Source organism: Stegostoma tigrinum, chromosome 10 (assembly GCF_030684315.1).
Source record: "Stegostoma tigrinum isolate sSteTig4 chromosome 10, sSteTig4.hap1, whole genome shotgun sequence".
In the NCBI taxonomy this organism is placed as follows: domain Eukaryota; kingdom Metazoa; phylum Chordata; class Chondrichthyes; order Orectolobiformes; family Stegostomatidae; genus Stegostoma; species Stegostoma tigrinum.
Genome location: NC_081363.1, coordinates 30,015,930 through 30,039,588, shown reverse-complemented (window position 1 = coordinate 30,039,588; position 23,659 = coordinate 30,015,930). Strand labels below are relative to the sequence as shown.

At 39.1% G+C, this 23,659-nt stretch overlaps 1 protein-coding gene across 2 annotated transcripts in view; it reads left to right on the top strand.

Annotated features, from left to right (window-relative positions):
• The window catches only part of slc38a6 (solute carrier family 38 member 6), a 48,830-nt gene extending 29,129 nt beyond the window's left edge, over positions 1-19,701 (top strand). For both annotated transcript variants that reach the window (XM_048536991.2, XM_048536989.2), the window contains 10 exons: positions 936-1,021; positions 3,619-3,677; positions 6,348-6,410; positions 8,631-8,681; positions 9,438-9,517; positions 10,068-10,168; positions 10,260-10,384; positions 16,814-16,958; positions 18,029-18,123; positions 19,090-19,701. In XM_048536991.2, the coding sequence (XP_048392948.1) occupies positions 936-1,021; positions 3,619-3,677; positions 6,348-6,410; positions 8,631-8,681; positions 9,438-9,517; positions 10,068-10,168; positions 10,260-10,384; positions 16,814-16,958; positions 18,029-18,123; positions 19,090-19,176 (892 nt within the window). In that variant the 3' untranslated portion in view covers positions 19,177-19,701. The remainder of the gene's footprint in view (positions 1-935; positions 1,022-3,618; positions 3,678-6,347; positions 6,411-8,630; positions 8,682-9,437; positions 9,518-10,067; positions 10,169-10,259; positions 10,385-16,813; positions 16,959-18,028; positions 18,124-19,089) is intronic.
• The last annotated feature ends 3,958 nt before the right edge of the window (positions 19,702-23,659 follow it).

Genomic DNA, 23,659 nt, shown 5'->3' with positions numbered 1-23,659 from the left:
CAAGGTGTAGAGCTGGACGAACACAGCAGGCTGAGCAGGAAGGTTGACGTTTCAGGCCTAGACCCTCCTTCAGAAAATGGGTATTGGGATTACTGTCCTCCTGAGCCTTTTAATGGCCTGTAAAGAAGGATTTAATAGTGTGGCCTGCAAGTAAGAGGGTAGAGTTGGAAACATAGAATGGACAAGGCAATAGTGCAGGATGACTATGCATGATACTCAATTTACAAACTTCAGTATACCAGCAAATATGAAAATGGGGGGAAAATAGATTTTATCATCAATTTGGTAAATTGACTAGTAGATTGCAGTAAGTATCTGTCTTGAAGCCTCCGCTATTTTGCCTATTACTATTAATGACTTAAAACAAAACATATTACCTTCTGTCCTGTTATTAATCCAAGTTTGCCAGCAATACAAAGCTGAATACTCTAAATTGAGGGCATAGAGGCTGCTAAGAGATGTGAATTTAAAAAAAAAAAAATTCCCTTTAATTCATGGGATGTATGTATTGCTAGTTGACTTAACATGTATTACTTATTGCTAGTTTACGTTGAAGTGATAAGCAGCTGCCTGAACTGTTACAATGCGTTTGGTACAGACAGACTTACAATGTTTGGGTCACCATCCTGGAACTCTTAAACTGAAGGTCTGGCAGTGTATTTCCAAGTCAGAATAGTGAGTGGCTGAGAGGAGAAGTTGCTGTTGGTGGCATCTCTGTGCACCTACTGCTGTTATCGCTCTAGATGGTAGTTATGCGTGTTACATTGGAAGCAACACAGTCAGACCCAGAAGATTGGTTCCTTTGATGACAGAATTGTCCTATGTTAGACCCATGCTCTCAACAAATGTTGGCCATAACCTTGCAAGTTCTTTGATTTTATATTCACTTACTGGTACTACATAACTTTAACCTTATCTTTATTTTCACACTTTAGGACTCCATGGTATCTTAATGGACGGATTCTCCTTCTTGTTACGGTTATCTTCGTTGTTCTACCTCTTGCTCTTCTTCCGAAAATAGGTGATTGTTTTACATTACTTTCTTTCCAGTCCCTAATACAGTATGTCATCAATAGCATAACACTTAATTGATCTGTGGTTACTGCTGGTTTTGAAGTGTTTGTAAAATTTATGTACTGTTTTGGTCAAATCTTAATTCAAATTACACTTTATTGCAAGATGCCAACGTGCTTTGAGATGTGCTGTGTATTTATTTAAAGAAATACTCATTGTAACCACAAATTATTGAAAATACTTTTTGCTTAACTAGTGTGTTTGATCCCTTTCGTGAAATTGGAATTCCTAGGAAACATTCCTGTACGTAGGATTTGGCAAGGAAATGAAAGTCGATGAAAATAATTCTAAGATACAACTCGAGCCCACTATTTGTATCTTCCAGGGTCCTAACATTATTTTCTATCAGTTGTTTGTGATTACACCTAGCCAACAACAAAATTTTTGTCCTTTCCAAATGCAGGTGATCTTATGCAGTGTTATTCTACGCATGTTAGGCACTTGAATTCTCCGCCCCCTTCAGTAATATTAAAACTGGACTTATGCTAAACATTAGGTTTTTGTTCTTTTGAAGTGTGATGATCTTAAAATAGAATTTCTTTTCCTTTTTGGAACTTGAAACTTTCCCCACGCCCCTCTTGTAAAATTCTTGTCTTTTATGCAAGAATAAGGACGTGAGTAGTCGGTTTAAAGCAAAAGAATGTTTCTTCACCAAATTCAAAGAAAATAAGTTAAAGCAAGCAGTCTTAAATAGGTAATTAAGAATACAGTGAGTAAAATGAACAGGTTGTGGTGAATGACTTGATTCAAATTTCTTTCTATATCTACTTGACTAATTTGTGAGCAATTTTGTGCCCAATATCTCCAGTACTGGCCCTGGAGTGGATCGAGAGCGCATTCATGAGAATGATCACAGGAATGAAAGGCCTAATGTATGAGGAACATTAAAGGACTCTGGGTCTATTTTTTTTTAAGTTTACAAGGATGGGGGCGTGGTGGTGGGGAGCGGAGGGTATCTAATTGAAATTTTCAGAATACTGAAAGGCCTGATTAGAGTGGATATTGGGAAGATGTTTCCATTAGCAGGAGAGGACTGTGCCCCAAGGCACAGACTTACAGTAAAGGAAAGACCCTCTAGAACACTTGAGGAGAAACTTCTTCAGCTAGAGAGTGGTAAATCTTTGGAATTCATTGCCACAGAAGACTGTGGAGGTCAGGTCATTCTGTATATTTAAGACAGAGGCCCTTGATTAAAGAGAACAAAGGCCACATGGAAAAGGCAGAAGAATAGGGTGGAGAAATTAATGCCATGTTTGAATGGTGGAGCAGACTTGATGGGTCAAATGGCCTAATTTCTCCTCCTGTGTCGTATGGTCTTATGACTTTCATCTCCTAATTCCTCTGCTTGAGCACTGCATCAAAAACCTTGTGTACAGATTGGGATTTCCTGGGCCTCCCAACTGCATTTGGCAAGGTGTTTATTCTTTAAATCTCTTCCACCTATCCTGTTGCAGAATCCATGTCTGACACGTGCACTTCTGGCATTTGAACCATAGCTATCAATATGGTTTTAATGTTATTAACATATGTAATGATCAACATTTGCTCTTCTTAGCTTGGTGCATTCAGAATTCAACTAAGTATCAGTTAATGACTTTTTAAAACTTCCTTTTAAACAACAAACAGAATTTCAACTGAATCCTGTTAGAAATATTTGAGCATGCCTCTGTCTTGTAAAATTCTTGTCTTAGTTGTATAACACTTTTTGTTAGTGACTAGTGAAAGAGGCTGAACCAAATCAGAAATTGTCATGTTGTCTTTCTTGCACTTCATTTTTCCTTTGCAATAATTCTCTGTATCATGAAGAATCAGGGTTGCAAACTTTGAAGCCATCTCCCTCCTGCAGTTGCATTGCCCGGTGATAGTTATGTTAACAAATTCTGATGTTTGGCCACCTCTTCAAATTTCAGGTACATATCCAACTTTGTTCAGAAACTTTCCACTACACAGCAAACTAGAACTTTCCAAATCATCCCAACTCCCTGTATTTGAAACTAATCTTGGCATCTTCCCCAACTGTTTCATCAATTACCTCTAAATCTATTTTAGGTTTCTCTTCCTTTTTTGTTTAGGAAAACCTCTTCCCAATTTCAGGTACCCCTAGTAAATCCACCGTGCTTAAGAGCAAATCATTCCAGTTTCACTAGTGAATATGGCTGGCTAACAAATCCTCAGCTGAAAGGATGCCACAATTGAGTGCAGGTTTTCGGCTCACCTCTTAGATTAAGCAAAGTTCATAAAACGTGTAAAGTGTTTTTTTTTTTAATTTTTCTACCATCTTCTCAAAACCATGTTTTCTACTGGTGGAGCGCTGAAAATTTGACAACACCAGTTGATGTTTTCTACCTATGTTTTTGCATTCTGTTTAATGTCCTTTTTTTGTAGGAGTTGGAATATATGTAAACGCTGCTCATTCTCGAAGTTGACCATGACTCAGTGTAGACCATCATTCCCTTCTTGTAAATTATCATAGAATGTTTTTCTCCTTACGGCACAGCTTGTATTTGGGATTTCCTAATACTTGATGTCACTCTTTGTTTTCAGAGTTTCTCGGTTACACAAGTGGTTTGTCCATCTTGTTCATGTTCTACTTTGCCATTGTGGTGAGTGAAGTTTTCTTATTTAGTGCCTTCTAAATCAGTTAAGCTAGTCATTGGTTTTAGGGTGGATTGTCAACAGAAGACTAATATATACCAAAGTATATCTTGTCATTTAAGTTTGCAGATTCAGTGCCTACATGACCACCAGTGTTGTCTTTTTTATTTGGTAATACTAAAATGAGACTTGGATGACATTTTTTTTGTTTTGTTTCTAGCACTCTGTTGTATGCTATTATATAGACTGATATGATTCAGGCTTTCCCTTAATTCCTGACAAGTTAATTTCCTGTTCTCCGTTGTACACTTCCTTTCAGACAAGGAAAAATCGGGCACTTGTGTGACTCAAAAGAGCTTAGATGTTTTCAAGCAATTTTCAGCATTGATAGATCTTCGGGAGCAGGTTTTCCTTATCATACTGCAGTTGGAGTTGACAGGAAGAACGACAATAATATGCCAAAGATAATTAATCTGTACTGAACTTTTGCTTTTCCTTTTTTGAAGTTACATAATTAATAGCAGTTGTAGAACAAGCTAGCTTGTGAATAACCTCAGCCCAGGCTAGCTGAGAAGCTGATGTATGGAATGGGTGAAGGGAAATGGTGAGAAAATTTGACCCTGAACCTGTATAATGTGCTATGGAAGGATACTGCATCACAGCAGCCATCTACTGCCAGTGGTCTGGCTTGGGATATTGCGGCCTACTGACCTGCCACTATCAATAGCTGGGAAATTTTAACCAGAAAAAAATCACTCTCTAACCATGTAATGCACAAAAATATGGAAAAAATGGCATAACTGTCATTTTTTATTGGATGTTTTCATTTAATTGCCTGGTACAGCTGTTCTTTATTTGTCAAGTGTCATATTTTACCAGAATTAATGATAATGAAACATTACTGTAAAATACATACCATGATTTTACTTAACCTGAAACAGATCCACTGTTCAGATGCACAGACTATTACTTACTATCATAGTACAGCATAATTATGAAAGATGCAGCACCACAATAGAGCAGTTTTTTGAAAGCTTGTTCACTTATTGATTCACTAGGAAAGAAATTCTCAGTTTTAGAACCACACCTACAAATAGCTGATCGTCTCCCTACTTTATTTCATAACAGTAGAAATTACAATAAAAAGGCAGATCAGCCATGCATTTCTGCCTGTGCTGGTCATAGTTCAACTAATTCTAGTCTTATTTTCTTCCCTGGTACTAATCATTTTGTTTTTCCTATTTTAAATACTATTCTTATATGATGCTTTCTCTACATCAGTAACTAGTAGAATATTTCATAATCCATTAATCATCTTTTAGCAGGCTTTTAAATTCTTGCATTCTTCTGTAGAAATCTGTCTGTACTTCCATGTACCAGTTCACTACAAAAACATCTGCCACATAATATTTGGTAGTTGGTTTTGGTAGAAATTTATGGTTTTGGGTCCTGCTTCTTTTAAGCCACCCTCAAAATATGCTTGAGCCCTTTCATTAATATTTCAGTGAGATCACTATCATAGAGTCATAGCCATATAGTGCAGAACCAGTCCCTTTGGCTTAATTCATCCACGTTGAATCAGGTTTCCTAAACTCAACTGCCCCCACTTGCTTGTGTTTGGCTCGTATCCTCTAAAACCTTCCTATCCATGCACCTGTTTAAACATCTTTTAAATGTTGTAATAGTACTTGTCTGTACTATTTCCTCTGGCATCTGTTGTCTTAAGTGCAGGTCAGTTGCATTTCGCAAAAGTTGAACAAAAAAGCTCGAACTCTTAAAATAGCATCTTACAGTCAAATATAGTTTAAGTATGAGCAATTTGAGTCAGATTTCTGACAAAAATACCAAGTAATAGCTAAGAACTTTATTAATAATCTCCGGGGCTGTTTTACACACCTTTTTTATTAGCCCTCAGAAATATGACAAACAGTTTGGAGGGAAAGAAATATTTAACTTGAATTCATGTTTTTTTTTCTATATGCAATTCCAACTGACATGAATATTAAACCAGAAATTTGAACATATTTGAGACTCTTACCACAAACTCTCTTTACAATTTTATCTTGGTACAAGTTGAAATTTGTTATTGTTTTGTTTTTGTTTAGTAAGACAATTTTCTGACAATACTTGTTCTTGCTTGCTACTTGTATGCAATTCGCACTAAATGAGTGAAGCATTCACCTTAAATTTGGAAGCACTAGATATCTAGCTTCTCATCTTGCATGATTTTTACTAGTTTGGGGGAAAAAAGAAGTGGGTGAGCTTTTAAAATGGGCAACTATGACAAAAGTTATGGAACACTCGAATTTATAGTACAAGTTTGAAAGTCCAGTTTTCTCCTGCACTTTTTAATGTAGTAATATGCAGGTCTGTGCTATATTGTTGGAGCAATAATTAAACAGCTTCTACAATGTTCACTGCCTACAATACCCCGTCTTTTCCTTCTTGCTTCATGTACGCTTCTCTCGTCTTATATAAGGCTTTCTCAATCATATTGCTGTCAAGTAGAAAAACTTATGCAGTTCAGACTTCTGTGACCTAATTTACTTGCAACATGTAAATAGGCTACTACAAAAACTACTCCTATAGAAACCTCTTAAACTCCAACATCTATCTTGTTGGCAATTCCATCCTGTTTTCATTTGGGTGTTTAAATTAGCATGATTTATTTTCTGCAGGTTGTGTTTAAAAAATGGTTCATTCCTTGTCCACTGTTTAATGGCACTATAAATTATCTTCAGGTAAGATACCTTTTTTGATACTGCTGTGATGGGTAAAGAGATTAGAATGATGCCTTGCTGTTTGTCTAATATGAGACCCTACTTAAGGATGTTGTGGTGATGAAATGACTAGTTGCTCTTAACTAAGCTAAATTAATTTGATTGGGCAAGAGTTGCGTTAAATGTTGTGGAAGTAAATTCAATTGAAAATTCAACTCTAATGAAAAGAATTTGCAAGATAATGGATAGACTGAGCAAGAATAACATTAATTGGACATCTTTATTTTCCTGGGTATGAGCACAATCAAACGGCTTCTTTCAGTTTTGCAATTGTAGTAATTATCACTGATTCCTGGCCGTTGTAACTGTGTCACATTTGTTTTGTTTGAGGTTAAAGTATCAAAGTGCATTACATAAAGGAGGCTTTTAATAAGAGTGCAGAAGTTCAAGGCTTACATTTGTCCTTGATAACTCAGCATTTTCAGCAATGTTTGAATTCTTTTTTTCCCTTTTTCCAAGCTTTTTGTCTTGCACTTACCAGAATTTTTTTTTCGAGGGGAAGAAAACAGCACTTTAGACTAGATGAGAGAAGAGCATTCATTGGGTGGATTCTGATTGGAGGCATGTCTCATGGAATACAGTGAAAATATTTTTCAACTTCTGGGTTTGGTCAGATCCCATGGGTGACCTCATCTATTTGGGCATACGTGGTGTTAAAACTGAGCATGACTGCAGTTTGTTGAGTCCATAAGTGTATGAATCCTCACTCGCTGAAATGTTGGAAAGTCTATATTGCCATGATAGTGCAGCAGAGTAGATGCCTATGGTTTCCAGTGGTATATTGAACAGACCAGCAATGTTCAATGAGTGCCTGGGTGCAGAATCACTATTGATATGCAACTATCTTGCATGGCCTTCGTGTTTAATGAATCCTTCAATACTATGAGTGGAAAACGTGTTCTGACTCAGTTGCAGCAATTCACCAAACTGTTTGACTGGCTTGTGTTTATTTGTAGATAGGTAAGGAATAAAACAAAATCACTTTTGTTTTGGGGCCAGCCTGTACGTATAAGAGCACAATGTTTTATAAGAATGAATGGGGAGAGGGGTGGTTGTCATGAATAGTCTCTCTTTGGATACTATGGCACAATAATTCTCTGGTTGTTTAATATTTTCTGGAGTGGCTCTAGATTTTTTTTTCTCCCTTGTATGGGGTATAAGTTTCCAAAGCAAAATGTTCGAGTCCCATTTGTAAAGAACTTGAAAATCAATTTTTTTTGCAGTTCTAATTTCATGTAAATATGAGGAATAAATGCTTTTCCTTTCAGACTTCACCTATCCTTAGTATGACTTAATCAGCCAGTGTATTTGTTTTTAGTTAACTTCCTTCTAATCTGTATCCTTAAACTGTGTTGCCTCGGTGTGGTACTTGTTTAAATTTCTATCACTAGGGGTTATCCATTTGCCTCTGAAAAATTGCAGGTTGAGTGTAATATAGTATTGAACTCTGTGTCTTTAGAGAGCAGAAAATCAGTTACTAAAGTCATCTTTTGTAAGGTCCCAAATATGGCAAGTTCGAGACCCAGGTTACTCCTGGAGAAACTCAACAAGTTTGGCAGCATCCGTGGAGAGAAAAACTGAGTTAGTGAGTGTTTGGAGTCCGATATGACTCTCTCCTTTTTTTAGAACCTAACGGTTTGGCTTCTTTTCACCATGAAGCAACTTCAGAGTGTATGAAAGCTTCAAATGGAATATGTTAATGCCACGAGCAGTACCTACTTCATCTGTGTGTGTTTCCAATTCAGTTGGATAGAATTGTTGTATTGCAATATTTTTAAACTTTTTAATGCTTTCTTGAATGTCCAAGGCAGTAAAATTTCTCCACTCCCTATGACAGCTGCTACATTGTCCTTAGGCTACTGAAGAGCAAAAATTGGTTATTCCTAATCTACTTTCTCATGACTTTTGGTGGGGGAAGTATGGATATCCAACTTTTTTTGATTGTATCCCATTCTTGCACATTGACATGGCTGGCCAGGTAATTCTTCGGTGGGGTGTGGTGGTGGGTGGTGGAAAAGAGAATTTATTTAGGATTTCAGCTGGAGAAGAGAAGTTCTCATTAACAGAAGTGTGCAAGGTGATGACTGAAAGCATACCAAAATGAAAAGTTAGGCAAATTATTTTAGGGATTCTGATAAAATATAAAGTGTTTTTTTGTTTTTCATTTTTCTTCTTGTTTAGAACTTTAGTTCCAATGAATGTAAACCAAGGCTTCTACAAATTTCAACCAAGGTTTGTACTCAAGTTGCTTGGCCTGCAAGAGCTGTTCATACTCTGCTTATAAATTGTTTAACAAATTAGTCTTCCAAGAAAGGTTGCAATAGTAATTATCTGGCAGCTTGATATTATTGGATATTTAAGTTTAAATGCAATTCTAGCTTAAGTCACTTGAGATACACAAGTTAAAATTGGGTTCCATATGTAAATTTTTAATAGGTGCAAGTGATTTTAAAATCTGAACTAAAAGGCAAAAAGCAATTTGCTGTGAATGAATGTGCCTGTTGAAGAAGCACTGGTAATCATGTCAAATTAAAATGACTACAGAATGCTGTGTCTAAAATAGACTTTGAAATGATTGGTGACTTGCACTGCAGGCCCCTGTTGAAACATTGTTATTCTGAATAACAAAACTGCAGTCAGCATTCCATGCATCATCACAGATAATATTGATTGAAATTACCATAAGGCCTACATGAGGGCTCCCTGATGCCATACTCTGTTAGATATTGCCTTGATGTCAAAGGTAGTCATTTGTGCACTACCCCTGGAATTCAATGCCTTGTCCTTTGTTTGAGTTAAGTTTTGAGGTTGGCAGCTCAAAAGCCTTGGCAAAATCCAAAAGCTGTCAGTGAGCAAATTATTGCTAGACATACCACTTGACAATACTATTAACGACAATTTTGATCACTTCTTAAAAATTGTCATGCATATAAAGTCCAATTTTATCGAAGCTATGTTTTAACACTGCAATTTTTCTTCATCCTGTAGACTGCATATGCAATTCCAACAATGGCATTTTCATTTCTTTGCCACACTTCTGTGTTGCCAATATATAGTGAACTTGAAAGGTATGTTGAGCAGAGTGCCTGCTAGGTTATGTGCAGGATGTCTCTTAAATATCCAGTTGACCACTTTTTAATCACTGGAAGCAGCTGATAGTTTTGGCCTTTTGTTGAAATTAGTATCAAATTGGTCTGTGTCCATCATTTAACTTTGTTATGCTGAGCCTCAAATCCTGCTCTTTCTAAACCTGTGATTTCACACATCCTTTTCCTTTTTTTAATTAAAGGAAAACAGAGCAATTGGATGATTTACTCATGCTTGCTAGTCAGTTTGTGAAATGTTATGTGCTGATGGGAAGGTAAAACATGCAGACTGGCCCAGAAGTACTTAAAGCTGGATTACTAGGAATCATTTTCATTCACAAATGCCTGTCATTAATTAGCATGAATGTTTACAAAGTGTAATTTTTATTTAGGTATTTTAGCTCCTATTCAAATTTAACACTTTTTTTTAATTGAGAGCTCTGTGATCCTTGTTTTGGACAAAAGTGAGCATTTTGTGTATCTTTCAGCCAAACACATGTAACACTAACAAATTTGGATTTCTTTTGACCAGGCCTTCAAAAGGCAGGATGCAAAAAGCAGTTAACATTGGAATGACTCTCAGTTTTTCGATCTACGTGCTTTCTGCCTTGTTTGGCTACCTGACATTTTATGGTTTGTGTGGAGTATTAACTAGAATATTTTGAAAGCTGTTTCTGTAGTGCTCCCAAAAGGCTAAGATTTTCTTCAATTTTCTTTCTTTCAGCCAATGTGAACTCTCAGTTGCTGCACAGTTATAGCCAGTTTCTGCCACGGGACACCATCATCATGTCCGTTAGAATATGCATACTCTTCTCTGTGCTTCTGATGGTGCCTCTAATCCACTTCTCAGTGAGTTTTGACAATTTTTTTTTTTAGTTTTTTGTTTATACTTGCTTTCATTTAAGTAAGGCTCAAGACCATCCAATCTATCAAACTTGACACTAAACCTAAAGTATTCATCACTTGCATAGTCTTTGCTATTAGCTTTGTCACAATCTTTTATCCTATAAGCATGGCATTAATGGGGTACCCTTGCACCTCAGCTTTATCCAATTGCTTATTATTAGTAGACGACAAGTTGAGAACTGGTCCCTGACTTACAACAGTATCCATTATCAGTCATAGTCTTATTCTTTTGTCTTTTACTTCATTTTGGTGCACCACTATCTAAGACTCGTGGATTGTGCAGATCAAATCATTAAAACAAAAAATTTGAGCTGATGGTATTTAGGTTTTTGTTGTCCCTGGAAGTGCTCGTGTTTTTGTGCTATGGTAGGAGAGATTTGACATTTTGTCAACTTGGATATTACAGATGAGCAGATCATCTATTTATGATATTGCTTATTACAGAGGAAAGCCTGCCAAGTGTACTTGAACAGTTTCAGTGTCAGTCCACTAGAGCGAAGAGGCCCCATAACGTGCACATTTATACTTATGAAAATGTAACTTCAAGAAAAGAGGGGAAAACAATAGGATTTGTATCTTATTTGCATTTCAAAATGTCGGTGGGAGCTCCTGACAAAGTTTTTTTGGAATGGTGAGCCTCCCTCTTGAGAAAAACATCTAATGCATAACTAATACTGCAAATGTATCTTTCAAAATAAGACAACTTATTGGTTTAATATTTGTTTTTTTAAAAGTAGAGGTGTCATTGAAGCTTGTCATCTTATAGTCAAGACATGCACTGTCTTCACATACAAATACAACAATTTGGTGTTTACAATGTGGATTAGTTGACAAGTGGACTCTGTTAGAGGCATTACCATGGAGAATGCACTGGTTAGATTTTAACTGCCTTGGAGAATGAATCAAAAAATAGTTGACAGCCATGTTATTAATTTGAAATAGGTGCACTGCGTGTACGTGTTCTTCTGTCTGCAAAGAACAGCCTTGTCTGTTAATGAAAGCTGCACACGAGTGTCTGGACTATATGCCCAACTAACAATCTTAAATCAGTTCTCCAGTGTAATTCTTAGCACAGTAATTCTAATTCTTAGATTATTCAACAAATACTGTCCAATCGCAGGAAAAAAACCTTGTGTTTTTAGATGAGTAAAGTCAGTACCTTGCCTATTCAGAGTTGAGGCATGGCTTTATTAAACAAATCCACCAATCCTTTTTTGGGTTTACAGCCTGATATCATCTAGCATCATACCAGCACTGAAAGGCATATACCACATTACTCGGATAACAAGGTGTAGAGCTGGATGAACACAGCAGGCCAAGCAGCATCAGAGGAGCAGGAGTGTTGACATTTCAGGCCTAGACCCTTCTTCAGAAGGTGCTATTTGTCCTGCTATGTTCATCTAGCTCTACACCTTGTTATCTCAGATTCTCCAGCATCTGCAGTTCCTACTGTCTCTACCACATTAGTCATCTGTGTGACAGGATGTTATTTATTTGGCAGCATCCTGTTAGTGAATGCTACTATGCAGAAGTGACATGTGAGCCTGTGTGGAACAGCTAGCTTTAGCTGTTGTACAAATATTTGAGGTACCTTACTCTTGTAGTTCATCTGAAGTAGGCTGGGCATTTTTGAAGATCAAAATGGCAGATTTAGGCCTATTCATGAGTTTGCACAATATATAGAGGAAGCAATCTGATCAGGAAGGACATCCTCTTATAGGGATGTTTTTGATGCACCCTACTTGAGCTTGTGCTGTGAGCAAGCAACTCGTCCTGTTCACAAGGTTGCCATTAGGACTTATAACATGCAGAACTGTAAGAATTCCAACTTCCGTGTTGCCAGTGAAGGTAGATTTGCCGTAGTCAAGAACCCTCTGGCAGATTTTTAATTCTCTCAAAGGGATGGGAGCTCATTTGACTGTTCCAATACAAAGTTAAATTTAGGTGCAGTTTGAATCCCATTTGAGCAAATTCTTAAATGCAGCTGTGGATGCAAATATGCCAACTACTTATGGAAAGTATGCAAGGGTTGGGAGGCTAGGAGTCATCCCACCCAAGGGGATGTTTTTCATGGATCCCAACAATGATGGAGATCTGGGTCATGAGGAGATCCTATGGTTGCCGTATCTGTTTGAGAATGAGGTCTTTAAATCAACTGTACAAATTGATTAGTTCATCAGCTCAATCAATTCAGATTCAAACAACTAATCTAGATTACCATTTTATAATTCTGTAGTGTCTGACTTCTTCAGTAGTACACTTTTTAATGAGCCAGCAATGCTAAATGAGCCCAAGGATGTAGACTTGAATTTCAATGATACTATGGTCCTAACAAATGAGGATTAAGTTGATTAATTTGTGGATAAGTACCGGAAGTGTCCCACAGTGAAGCAGTCTGGGAACAGTGTCAGAAGTGACACTGGGTAAGAGGAAACACCCTGTTTGATTGGCAAGATCGTATAACAATTCATACTATTTATTTTATCAGGCAGGACAAGAATGGATATTTTTGGAGTACCTTCTAGTGTGGTTGGAGAGGGTTTAAACTAAAATGGCAGCGAGACAGATAAGAAGGAAACAAGGGCAAAAACCAAATTTAAGGGAAATAAGTGTCATATAGACTATTCCAGGGCAAGAGTCAAGCAGGCCATAGTGCACAAGCATCAAGAGTCTTAACCAGACTAAGGCCTTGCCTTGATGTGCAGAGCATTCACAATATAGTGGATTAATTAGGTGTGCAAATAGTTTTTAAGAAGGATAGACACAAAAGCTGCATTACTGGTTAAAAAGCAATTAATGCAATAGTGAAGGATATTGGTTCCAATGAGGTGGAATCTATGTATGGGTAGAGCATGGAGGAGGAATTCCTGAAGTGTGTATAGGATGGTTTTCTGGATCAGTTTGAGGAACCAACTAGGCAGGATGTCATCCTAAACTGGCATTGTAATCTAAATAGACACTGCTTACCACTGTAGTTTCTTCTATGTCACATGACACCTCATTGCTCTTGCAAAAATATGACCCGTTTTTGCCGTTGGTTTTCAGCAAGGCTGCCCAAGATGCTAAGCCACAGAGCCAGTGGGTACGACTTAGACCAATTAGGAATGCCGTGTATTTGCTGATTATAGTAGAACCTGTTAGGGATGACTATTCACATGTTTGCCTTGGTCAGGTTTACAGACCCGTACGTTTCAGTTTCTTTCAACATTGCCATGTTGTATACGAAAATCTGATAGGATGCTAATTATCTCTGTGCTGGATCACTTAAGCACATTTCAAAAGGATTTCGCATCTTTAGTGGTTTGCAGTGTGATAGCTGAAAAGCTTGAACTTGATAAATAATCCCTGTTGGTGGACCAAAATTAGCAAAGTTGATTGGATTCATATAATACCATTTACTATAACTTTGGTGTTATCAGTGACCTTGTAAATAGGATGGGAGCCACTGCTACACTTCACAAACTTGATGTTAAATTTACAGTACGTCAATCATTCTGTGAAATAAAGGTAGAACTTTTTCCTGTATATTGTTAAAAAGCCTCAAATGGCCAAAGGTGGCCACTTCAGTCCTGAATAGTGCCCAGTCTACCTGGTGATTAGCATGGAATGTTAGGGTTTCTCAGAGGGTTAAGTGACTGCTACTTTCAGCAGCAGCACAAATGGTGGTTGCCCCTGTGATAATGGGAACTGCAGATGCTGGAGAATCCAAGATAATAAAGTGTGAGGCTGGATGAACGCAGCAGGCCAAGCAGCATCTCAGGAGCACAAAAGCTGACGTTTCGGGCCTCGACCCTTCATCAGAGAGGTGGATGGGGTGAGGGTTCTGGAATAAATAGGGAGAGAGGGGGAGGCTGACCGAAGATGGAGAGACAAGAAGATAGGTGGGGATGGGATAGGTCAGTCCAGGGAAGACCGACAGGTCAAGGAGGTGGGATGAGTTTAGTAGGTAGGAAATGGAGGTGTGGCTTGGGGTGGGAGGAAGGGATGGGTGAGAGGAAGAACAGGTCAGGGAGGCAGAGACAGGCTGGGCTGGTTTTGGGATGCAGTAGGAGGGGAAGAGCTGGGCTGGTTGTGTGGTGCAGTGGGGGGAGGGGAAGAACTGGGCTGGTTTTGGGATGTGGTGGTGGAAGGGGAGATTTTGAAGCTGGTGAAGTCCACATTGATACCATTGGGCTGCAGGGTTCCCAAGCGGAATATGAATTGCTGTTCCTGGGATGGCATCATTTGTGGCACTGCAGGAGGCCCATGATGGACATGTCATCTAAAGAATGGGAGGGGGGAGTTGAAATGGTTTGCGATTGGGAGATGCAGTTTTGTTGCGAACCGAGAGGTGTTCTGCAAAGCGGTCCCCAAGCCTCCACTTGGTTTCCCCAATGTAGAGGAAGCCACACCGTGCACAATGGATACAGTATACCACATTGACAGATGTACAGGTGACCCTCTGCTTAATATGGAAAGTCATCTTGGGGCCTGGGATAAGGGTGAGAGGTGGTGTGGGGGCAAGTGTAGCACTTCCTGCAGTTGCAGGGGAAGGTGCCGGGTGTGGTGGGGTTGGAGGGCAGTGTGGAGTGAACAAGGGAGTCGCGGAGAGAGTGGTCTCTCCGGGAAGCAGACAAGGGTGGGGATTGAAAAATGTCTTGGGTGGTGGGGTCGGATATAAACAACTGCACCTCTCGGTCGCGAACCATTTCAACTCCCCCTCCCATTCTTTAGATGACATGTCCATCATGGGCCCCCTGCAGTGCCACAATGATGCCACCCGAAGGTTGCCGGAACAGCAACTCATATATTCTGCTTGGGAACCCTGCAGCCCAATGGTATCAATGTGGACTTCACCAGCTTCAAAATCTCCCCTTCCGCCACCACATCCCAAAACCAGCCCAGTTCATCCCCTCCCCCCACTGCACCACACAACCAGCCTAGCCTGTCTCTGCCTCCCTAACCTGTTCTTCCTCTCACCCATCCCTTCCTCCCACCCCAAGCCGCACCTCCATTTCCTACCTACTAACCTCATCCCACCTTCTTGACCTGTCCGTCTTCCCTGAACTGACCTATCCCCTCCCTACCTCCCCACCTATACTCTCCTCTCCACCTATCATCTTTTCTCTCCATCTTCAGTCAGCCTCCCCCTCTCTCCCTATTTATTCCAGAACCCTCACCCCATCCCCCTCTCTGATGGGTCGAGGCCCAAAACGTCAGCTTTTGTGCTCCTGAGATGCTGCTGGGCCTGCTGTGTTCCTCCACCTCCACACTTTATTATCTTGGTGGTTGCCCCTAAGTGGATGGTGCTATACGCCAACAAGTTTTATCTATCTGTCAATCTGTCATATCCCCATTCCGTGCCAAGGACTGGCAGATTGTATTCAAATCCCCTTCTGAACGTTCACAACAAATAAGGTACTGAGTGTATCCAACCAGCGTTCACCTGCAAAACTCCAAGCAACATCCAACTTTTAAATACGATTCTGTAATTGGTCAATGTTTGGTTGTCCTGAATGTTATAAAAATTAAACCAAACTAAAGAATGAGCTGTGGCTTATAGCAAAATGCACTATACTAGAATCTGCATATTAATACATGGACTTTGTTCTTTCAGACAAAAATGTGTACACACATTGTGCCTATTTCAACTCAACAAAGTAGGTGCAGTCACCCTCTGGTCAAAGCATTACCCTAAAGAATGACCAAATCAGTCAATTTACCTTGTTTAACAACCAAGTTTTGTTTAAATTTAATGTGAGTTGTAATCAAGCTGCATTATCCATGGCAACATCACCTATCCAAGCCCAGTTACCAACTAATCAACAAGCTCTTTTCAGATAATGTAAAATGTTGCTCCCCTTTGTTAGTATTCCTATTCATGTCCAGATTAATACAAGTTGAAAACATCAGCAAAATCTTTAGCAATGTTCAATTTCTGTGCTGCTAAATGATTCAAAGATTGTATTGATTATCATTGCTTCAATATGAAAGAAATTTAGATTATACAATGACCGAAGTATCATCCTGTGTAGGCTACAATATGATCAGGACAGGCACTGGAAATAAGAATAGCGATCTGATTACTAATCAATAATGGGTCAGGAGGTTTAGTTTTAATGTAACATCGTCTTTAGTAAATGTAGATGTAGCAGTATTAACTTTAAGGTTTATTATAAACTATGGCTCTGCTTGAGCTTGGAAATGTATACTAACAAATTGAAAGACTATTTTCAAATGGGTTTGATTTTAAAATGTTTTGTGGGTTTCATTATATAGGTGTTTTTAAGCTGCACTACCAAAGAGCGCACAACTTCTTTAAATGATCCAATTTAATACTTGGCTTGAGTCAAATTCTAAGAGCTCATCATCGATACTTTTTTTCCCTTGCAGACAAGGAAATGTTTTATGCTGCTATTTTTTTCAAGCCGCCCCTTCTCATGGTTGTGCCATATCGTTGTCACACTTGTTGTTCACGCAGTGATTGTGCTATTGGCCATCTATGTGCCAAATATTCAGAATATCTTTGGTGTAGTTGGTAAGTTGACTGTTTTATTATTTTTGGTCTTTAATCAAGCTGAAAGTAAATTATGAATATTATATGCAAGTATATTTTGGATAAAATATAAACATATTTTTGCATTTGTGGCCTCCTAAATCAAGTATGAAATGTAACATGGCAAACATGTGATAGGGTTTATTGGAGGACCTGTGATTTTCAAGTGTGAATAATGAATGCCAAGGACATTGTAGTATATGTAAGATCTTTTTAAGACAGGCATTAGTCAAGCCAATGCTTTCAGTTCACCCCAGTTGCAAGTAATTGCTGAACAATTTGGTGTCTGGTTAATGACCAGAGAAGTTAGTGTAATTTCCTGGTTACGTGAAAACTACAGTTTCTATTTATGTTCCGATGTTGAACATTGCAGTTCTGAATGATTGATTGATTGATTTGGTTCGTGTTTTAAAGCTGCCTTGAGGTTTGTTTTTTGTATACAGGGGGGAAAAAATCTGAACTTGCTTTCTCCTCCCTTTTGCCCCTTGCCCTTGCACCCCACCCTACTCAACCTAAGCAAGCTTTGTCAGTAAGTGACCTTCCTATCAACTGCTCATCATTTTCATACAGTGCCATTGAATCTTCTCTCAGCTTCTTGTTACAAAGGTGAACTCCAGTCTATCCCATGTTTTCCTAATGAATTAAACTTCATTTCCTTTTCCTGGTAGCACCCCCCTCCCCAATCCCCCACTTCTACTCCTTTAAAATACTGGGGGCATTTTGGGTCTTGCGTCTTGGACTTGCAGTTAGGACCTTCCAGAGGAAAGTAGTTCAACACAAAAGGAAATGGGAAACAAAGTTGTGCTGATAGGATTAGGTGAATTGCTGAGGGAGAAGACCTAGTGTGAAACACAAATGTAGACATGAACCATCTGGGCTTAATGGTCGTCATCTCTGCAGTGTGTTCTTTGCAATTCTGTATTTAAAAATTGCAGACTTAATTCACTTATTTTGCCTTTTTATGATGGATTTTACATATGCTACATTTTGTAATGTACAAACTACAATTAGTGTCATTTTTTAAGGTTTAAAATTCTCTCCATGTTTCTCAGGTTCCACAACTTCAGCAGCTTTACTATTTATCTACCCTGGACTCTTTTACTTGCAAATAAGCAGCGAATCATTAAAATCCTTAAGGAAACTTAAGGTGAGTTTTTTTAAGTAACTAACTTTTTACATCAAAAACTGTGTAGTGGTTTCTGGTAAAATCCTAGCTTTACTTGATCATAAGGTGTTAATATTCCAGTCTACCAGTCATTACTAATCTAGCAGAGTTGGAGTGGTGTTTGTATCAGTGGAATTTAACAATTTGTTTTTGTCCGATTTTTAGAATGGAGTAAAGATGTGTACTATGTTCCTAATTTATCACTTTAATTTAATCGTGCTTTCAAATATTAAACCAGTTAAACAACAGGCCTCCCTGCCACAGGCACTTGTTTCCTTTTTTTCCACATTAAGTAAGTAAATATGGTCAGAATAATCCGTGATCCCAATTTTCTCTTTGCCTGCCACATTTTCCTAAGTGCCAGACGTGGATCTCAACAGATTGAAACTACCATGGCCATGTGGAAACCTCCAGTACACCTGTCCTTTTTTAAAAGATTTATTGCTTCATTCTCCTTTCCATTATTCCCAGTACTTTTTAACAGAACAAGCCTGATGAGTGAACTGACATTGAATAGTGCCATCACAATTTGCCTATGGAGCACAGGAAAGTAGCAATGTTCCAACTGGTAGCAGAGGGCTTCATTTTTGTTGCTGAAACCTAAAGTGACACAGCACCGATGTGCACAGTGAATGTCATACTTCATTTCCTTTTGAAATGTATGTACACAATTGATAACCTGCATAGCTCTTATTGCACCACCTATCCTAGCCCCAGGCATACAATTTCAGCAAATCATCTTTGTGCATTTAACAATTAACCTAATTCAAATTTGTGGATCAGCATCATCCATATAATAACATTTTTATGCCAACATTTGGTTTGTACTCCTGTTCAGTTTAGTAATCTCAAGGCTGCTGAATATTAAAATCTTTGAAATAAATATTCTGTGTAGAAACATGTTCTTGAATTTTCTTTCTATATTTATTAACTTCTTTGTTTCACCAGGCTCTGGGATTGATTATTCTAGGCATTCTCATTGGGGCAGTTAGTTTGCCTGTGATCATCAAAACCTGGCTGCACAGTGAAAATTGAGCCTAATCAATGTAATTTTCACAAGTGAAATAACAACTCAGGAAATCATCAGTCGACAGGGAAATCACCATTTATAGCCATGTATGTTCTCCTGATTTTACTGGCAACATGGTGACAAGTGAAGTCACCTTTAGACATGCGATCAGGTCTTGCGAATCTCTTGATGGGCATGTGAATAAAACTTGTGTTTGAGCATCCAGAGATATTTGTGCAGGATTGAAATTTAGGAATTCTATGCTTTGCTGATGTTCAATAACTGATCTCAATTGGGAAAGAAATCAACTAATTTAAAGCTCTGTTACTATGGAGAAATTTCAACCAAAAGGCAAATCTGATATTACAAATTGGGCGGGCGGGGAGGAAGCTCTGTTTCAATATTTTGTGATTTTAATCAATTGCAGTAAAAATATTAATATGTATGCTCAGTTTATTTCTAGATTTTTCCAGCATTCCAAAGTGGCCAGTTTGAATTAAAATAGTTAAAAAAACAATCTTTACCTATTGTGTGATAACGAAATGTGAGGCTGGATGAACACAGCAGGCCCAGCAGCATCTCAGGAGCACAAAAGCTGACGTTTTGGGTCTAGACCCTTCATCAGAGAGGGGGATGGGGTGAGGGTTCTGGAATAAATAGGGAGAGAGGGGGAGGCGGACCGAAGATGGAGAGAAAAGAAGATAGGTGGGGAGGGGATAGGTCAGTCCAGGGAAGACTGACAGGTCAAGGAGGTGGGATGAGGTTAGTAGGTAGGAGATGGAGGTGCAGCTTGGGGTGGGAGGAAGGGATGGGTGAGAGGAAGAACAGGTTAGGGAGGCAGAGACAGGTTGGACTGGTTTTGGGATGCAGTGGGTGGAGGGGAAGAGCTGGGCTGGTTGTGTGGTGCGGTGGGGGGAGGGGACGAACTGGGCTGGTTTAGGGATGCAGTGGGGGAAGGGGAGATTTTGAAGCTGGTGAAGTCCACATTGATACCATTGGGCTGCAGGGTTCCCAAGCAGAATATGAGTTGCTGTTCCGGCAACCTTCGGGTGGCATCATTGTGGCACTACAGGAGGCCCATGATGGACATCCCATCTAAAGAATGGGAGGGGGAGTGGAAATGGTTTGCAACTGGGAGGCGCAGTTGTTTATTGCGAACCGAGCGGAGGTGTTCTGCAAATCGGTCCCCAAGCCTCCGCTTGGTTTCCCCCAATGTAGAGGAAGCCACACCGGGTACAGTGGATGCAGTATACCACATTGGCAGATGTGCAGGTGAACCTCGGCTTAATGTGGAAAGTCATCCTGGGGCCTGGGATAGGGGTGAGGGAGGAGGTGTGGGGGCAAGTGTAGCACTTCCTGCGGTTGCAGGGGAAGGTGCCGGGTTTGGTGGGGTTGGAGGGCAGTGTGGAGCGAACAAGGGAGTCACGGAGAGAGTGGTCTCTCCGGAAAGCAGACAGGGGTGGGGATTGAAAAATGTCTTGGGTGGTGGGGTCGGATTGTAGATTAGACCACTCCCCCTCCCATTCTTTAGAACCTCCCAGTCGCAAACCATTTCCACTCCCCCTCCTCATCTTTAGATGACATGTCCATCATAGGCCTCCTGCAGTGCCACAATGATGCCACCCGAAGGTTGCAGGAACAGCAACCCATATTCCACTTGGGAACCCTGCAGCCCAATGGTATCTATGTGGACTTGACCAGCTTCAAAATCTCCCCTTCCCCCACCGCATCCCAAAACCAGCGCAGTTCGTCCCCTCCCCCCCACCACACCACACAACCGGCCCAGCTCTTCCCCTCCACCCACTGCATCCCAAAACCAGTCCAACCTGTCTCTGCCTCCCTAACCTGTTCTTCCTCTCACCCATCCCTTCCTCCCACCCCAAGCCGCACCTCCATCTCCTACCTACTAACCTCATCCCACCTCCTTGACCTGTCCGTCTTCCCTGGACTGACCTATCCCCTCCTTACCTCCCCACCTATACTCTCCTCCCCACCTATCTTCTTTTCTCTCCATCTTCGGTCCGCCTCCCCCTCTCCCCCTATTTATTACAGAACCCTCACCCCATCCCCCTCTCTGATGAAGGGTCTAGGCCCGAAATGTCAGCTTTTGTGCTCCTGAGATGCTGCTGGGCCTGCTGTGTTCATCCAGCGTCACATTTCGTCATCTTGGATTCTCCAGCATCTGCAGTTCCCATTATCACTTTTACTATTGTCTGTAAGGAGACATTTCAAAAAATTGTATCCAGTGCCAAAAATCAAATGGCATTATTACTTTGGATTAAGGAGTGAACCTAAGTTATCACCTATTGGTATATTTTGCACTCTATACTGTGTGTCTGATTCCTTGTGTTAAAATTTTATCAGCCATCTTTCTTGTACTCGTAAATACAGGTTAAAGGCATTTCTGCATCTGTTTTAAATTCATTTAATTCTAAATAATTTTTAGATAATGGAATACTAGGGGAGACGGTGAGCTCTGATCAGATTGGATATCACAAATTTGCTTTTTTCCCTCAGTGAAACTGGTGACTAATAAACCAGCAAAATGTGGCACTTTAAAAGATGTCTGCACTCTTGTCAAGCTTCACATTAATCTGCATCTTTATGCATGTTACTAATGTTTTTAAGGAAAATTATTCCCTTGATTAACCATTTAATGCCTTTAACTGAAAGGTAATATGGTTAACAGTTGTCTTGTGAAGTGCTAAGTAAACTTTTTTAATAAGTGACTTTATTTAAATATTTTTGAAGCCGTACTAGTTGGCAGTTGACACTTGGACATTGAACGATCAAAATCCTACAATAGCTGCCACTTGATGCAGATTAATGTTTATACACCCAGCAAGGTTAGGCACTGCACATAAAAACATGGCTGACTGCAAGATGCTACTTCTATTCATGAAGTAATTTTGTTCTGAGCTTTTAGTAGAGTTCTTCTTATTTAGCACAAAATAATACATAGGTCGCACACTAATGTTTACGAAACTTAGTGAGAAAAACAAAGCCAAATTTGCCACTTTTAAAATTAAATAAGATACATCTTGCCTTTTGATCCTCATAACCTGATAGTGGCAAAGTTGCCTTTTAAATAATGCTGGTTGCGTATTGTAGCCTATTAGTTTTCCTATGTTAAATTGTGTTCACTTGAAATTAAGATACTTTTTACATCTTTTGGTTTTTCTGTTGTATATTAACAAGACAAATCTTTGTTTACATTTTCTGAAAAAGTGAAATTTTACACTATTTTCAATTATCTTGAACTTTTGTTCAACAGAAAAATCTACGTGTTGCTTGTTTTTCTTTGATTCCTGGAAGTTTGTTTGTCTTTTTATGTTTGAATCCCACTGGGAAAATGTATTACTGGTGATCTAACTTCTCAAAGCACTGCAATATTTTTGACTTTTTCTTCAAATGGCACTTCTCATTTTGTATAAAGCTTCAGATTTGTACCCTTTTTTCAGTTCAAGTATGATATTCTATTAATACACCTCAATCACTCGTGGTATCCTCAGGATTCTGTTTATTGCATTTTGATATTCTGTTAACAAAGAATGCAATTTATTAGCTGTTAAATCTGTTTTTTTTTGCAAAAAGCTATTGAGCTGTATTTTAAACTTTTTAGAATTTACTGACATTGAATATTTCTAAATCAGTGTATATTTCAGTATTGAAGTGGTTAATCATGTTTGTTGAAAAATAAAATGTCTATGCAACATTATAATAGTATTTCTGGTGTGCTTTGTGCTGGTGCAAATTCTACCAGAGACCACAGCCTTTAAAATACATTTTTGGGCTTGGCATCAATCTCCATTCCCACAATTGGTTAGCTTTTTTTTTGAAAGGAAAAGTAATTCTTCTGTGATGTGAGCAGCATTTTTATATGGAGGTTTTTGAAGAATCTATGAATTTTCTTTCCCAGACCTTTTTTGACTTTTTGTCTTGGCCATTGGCTGCTGTCATGTCAGTCTCTCAATTACCTTTTGAATAACTGGCATTATGTTCCTTTTTTATCAACAAAGTCAATGATGCTATGACTGATCTGATCATCCTCAACTCCTTCCACTTGCCTGCCACCTTCTCCATAACCCTTGATTCTCTTAACAATTATAAATCAGCCTCTGTCTCAATTTGGGTGCTATATTCTGTGATTTTTCTGGATGACTGGATGCCCAAATCCCCCTATTTCTGTAACTTTTCAGCAGTCTTCCTCTATTTAAATAATCATGTGTTCTATTCTTCCTGCCAAAGTGCACGACCTCACATATGCCTATTATATTCCACTACCAAGATTTTAGACCCCTCACCTAACCTACCTCTATCCCTCTGCAATCTCTGTTGTCTTCACTCCATACCTTCACACCTATTATTGTCATATGCAAACTAAGCTTAAAATACACTTCACTTCCCTTACAAAAATCATTTAAATAGCAAATAATTGTGGATACAGCACTGATCCCTGCAGCACTCCCAATTAAAGTTGCCATCCTCAGAATGCTGTCTTATCCCAAA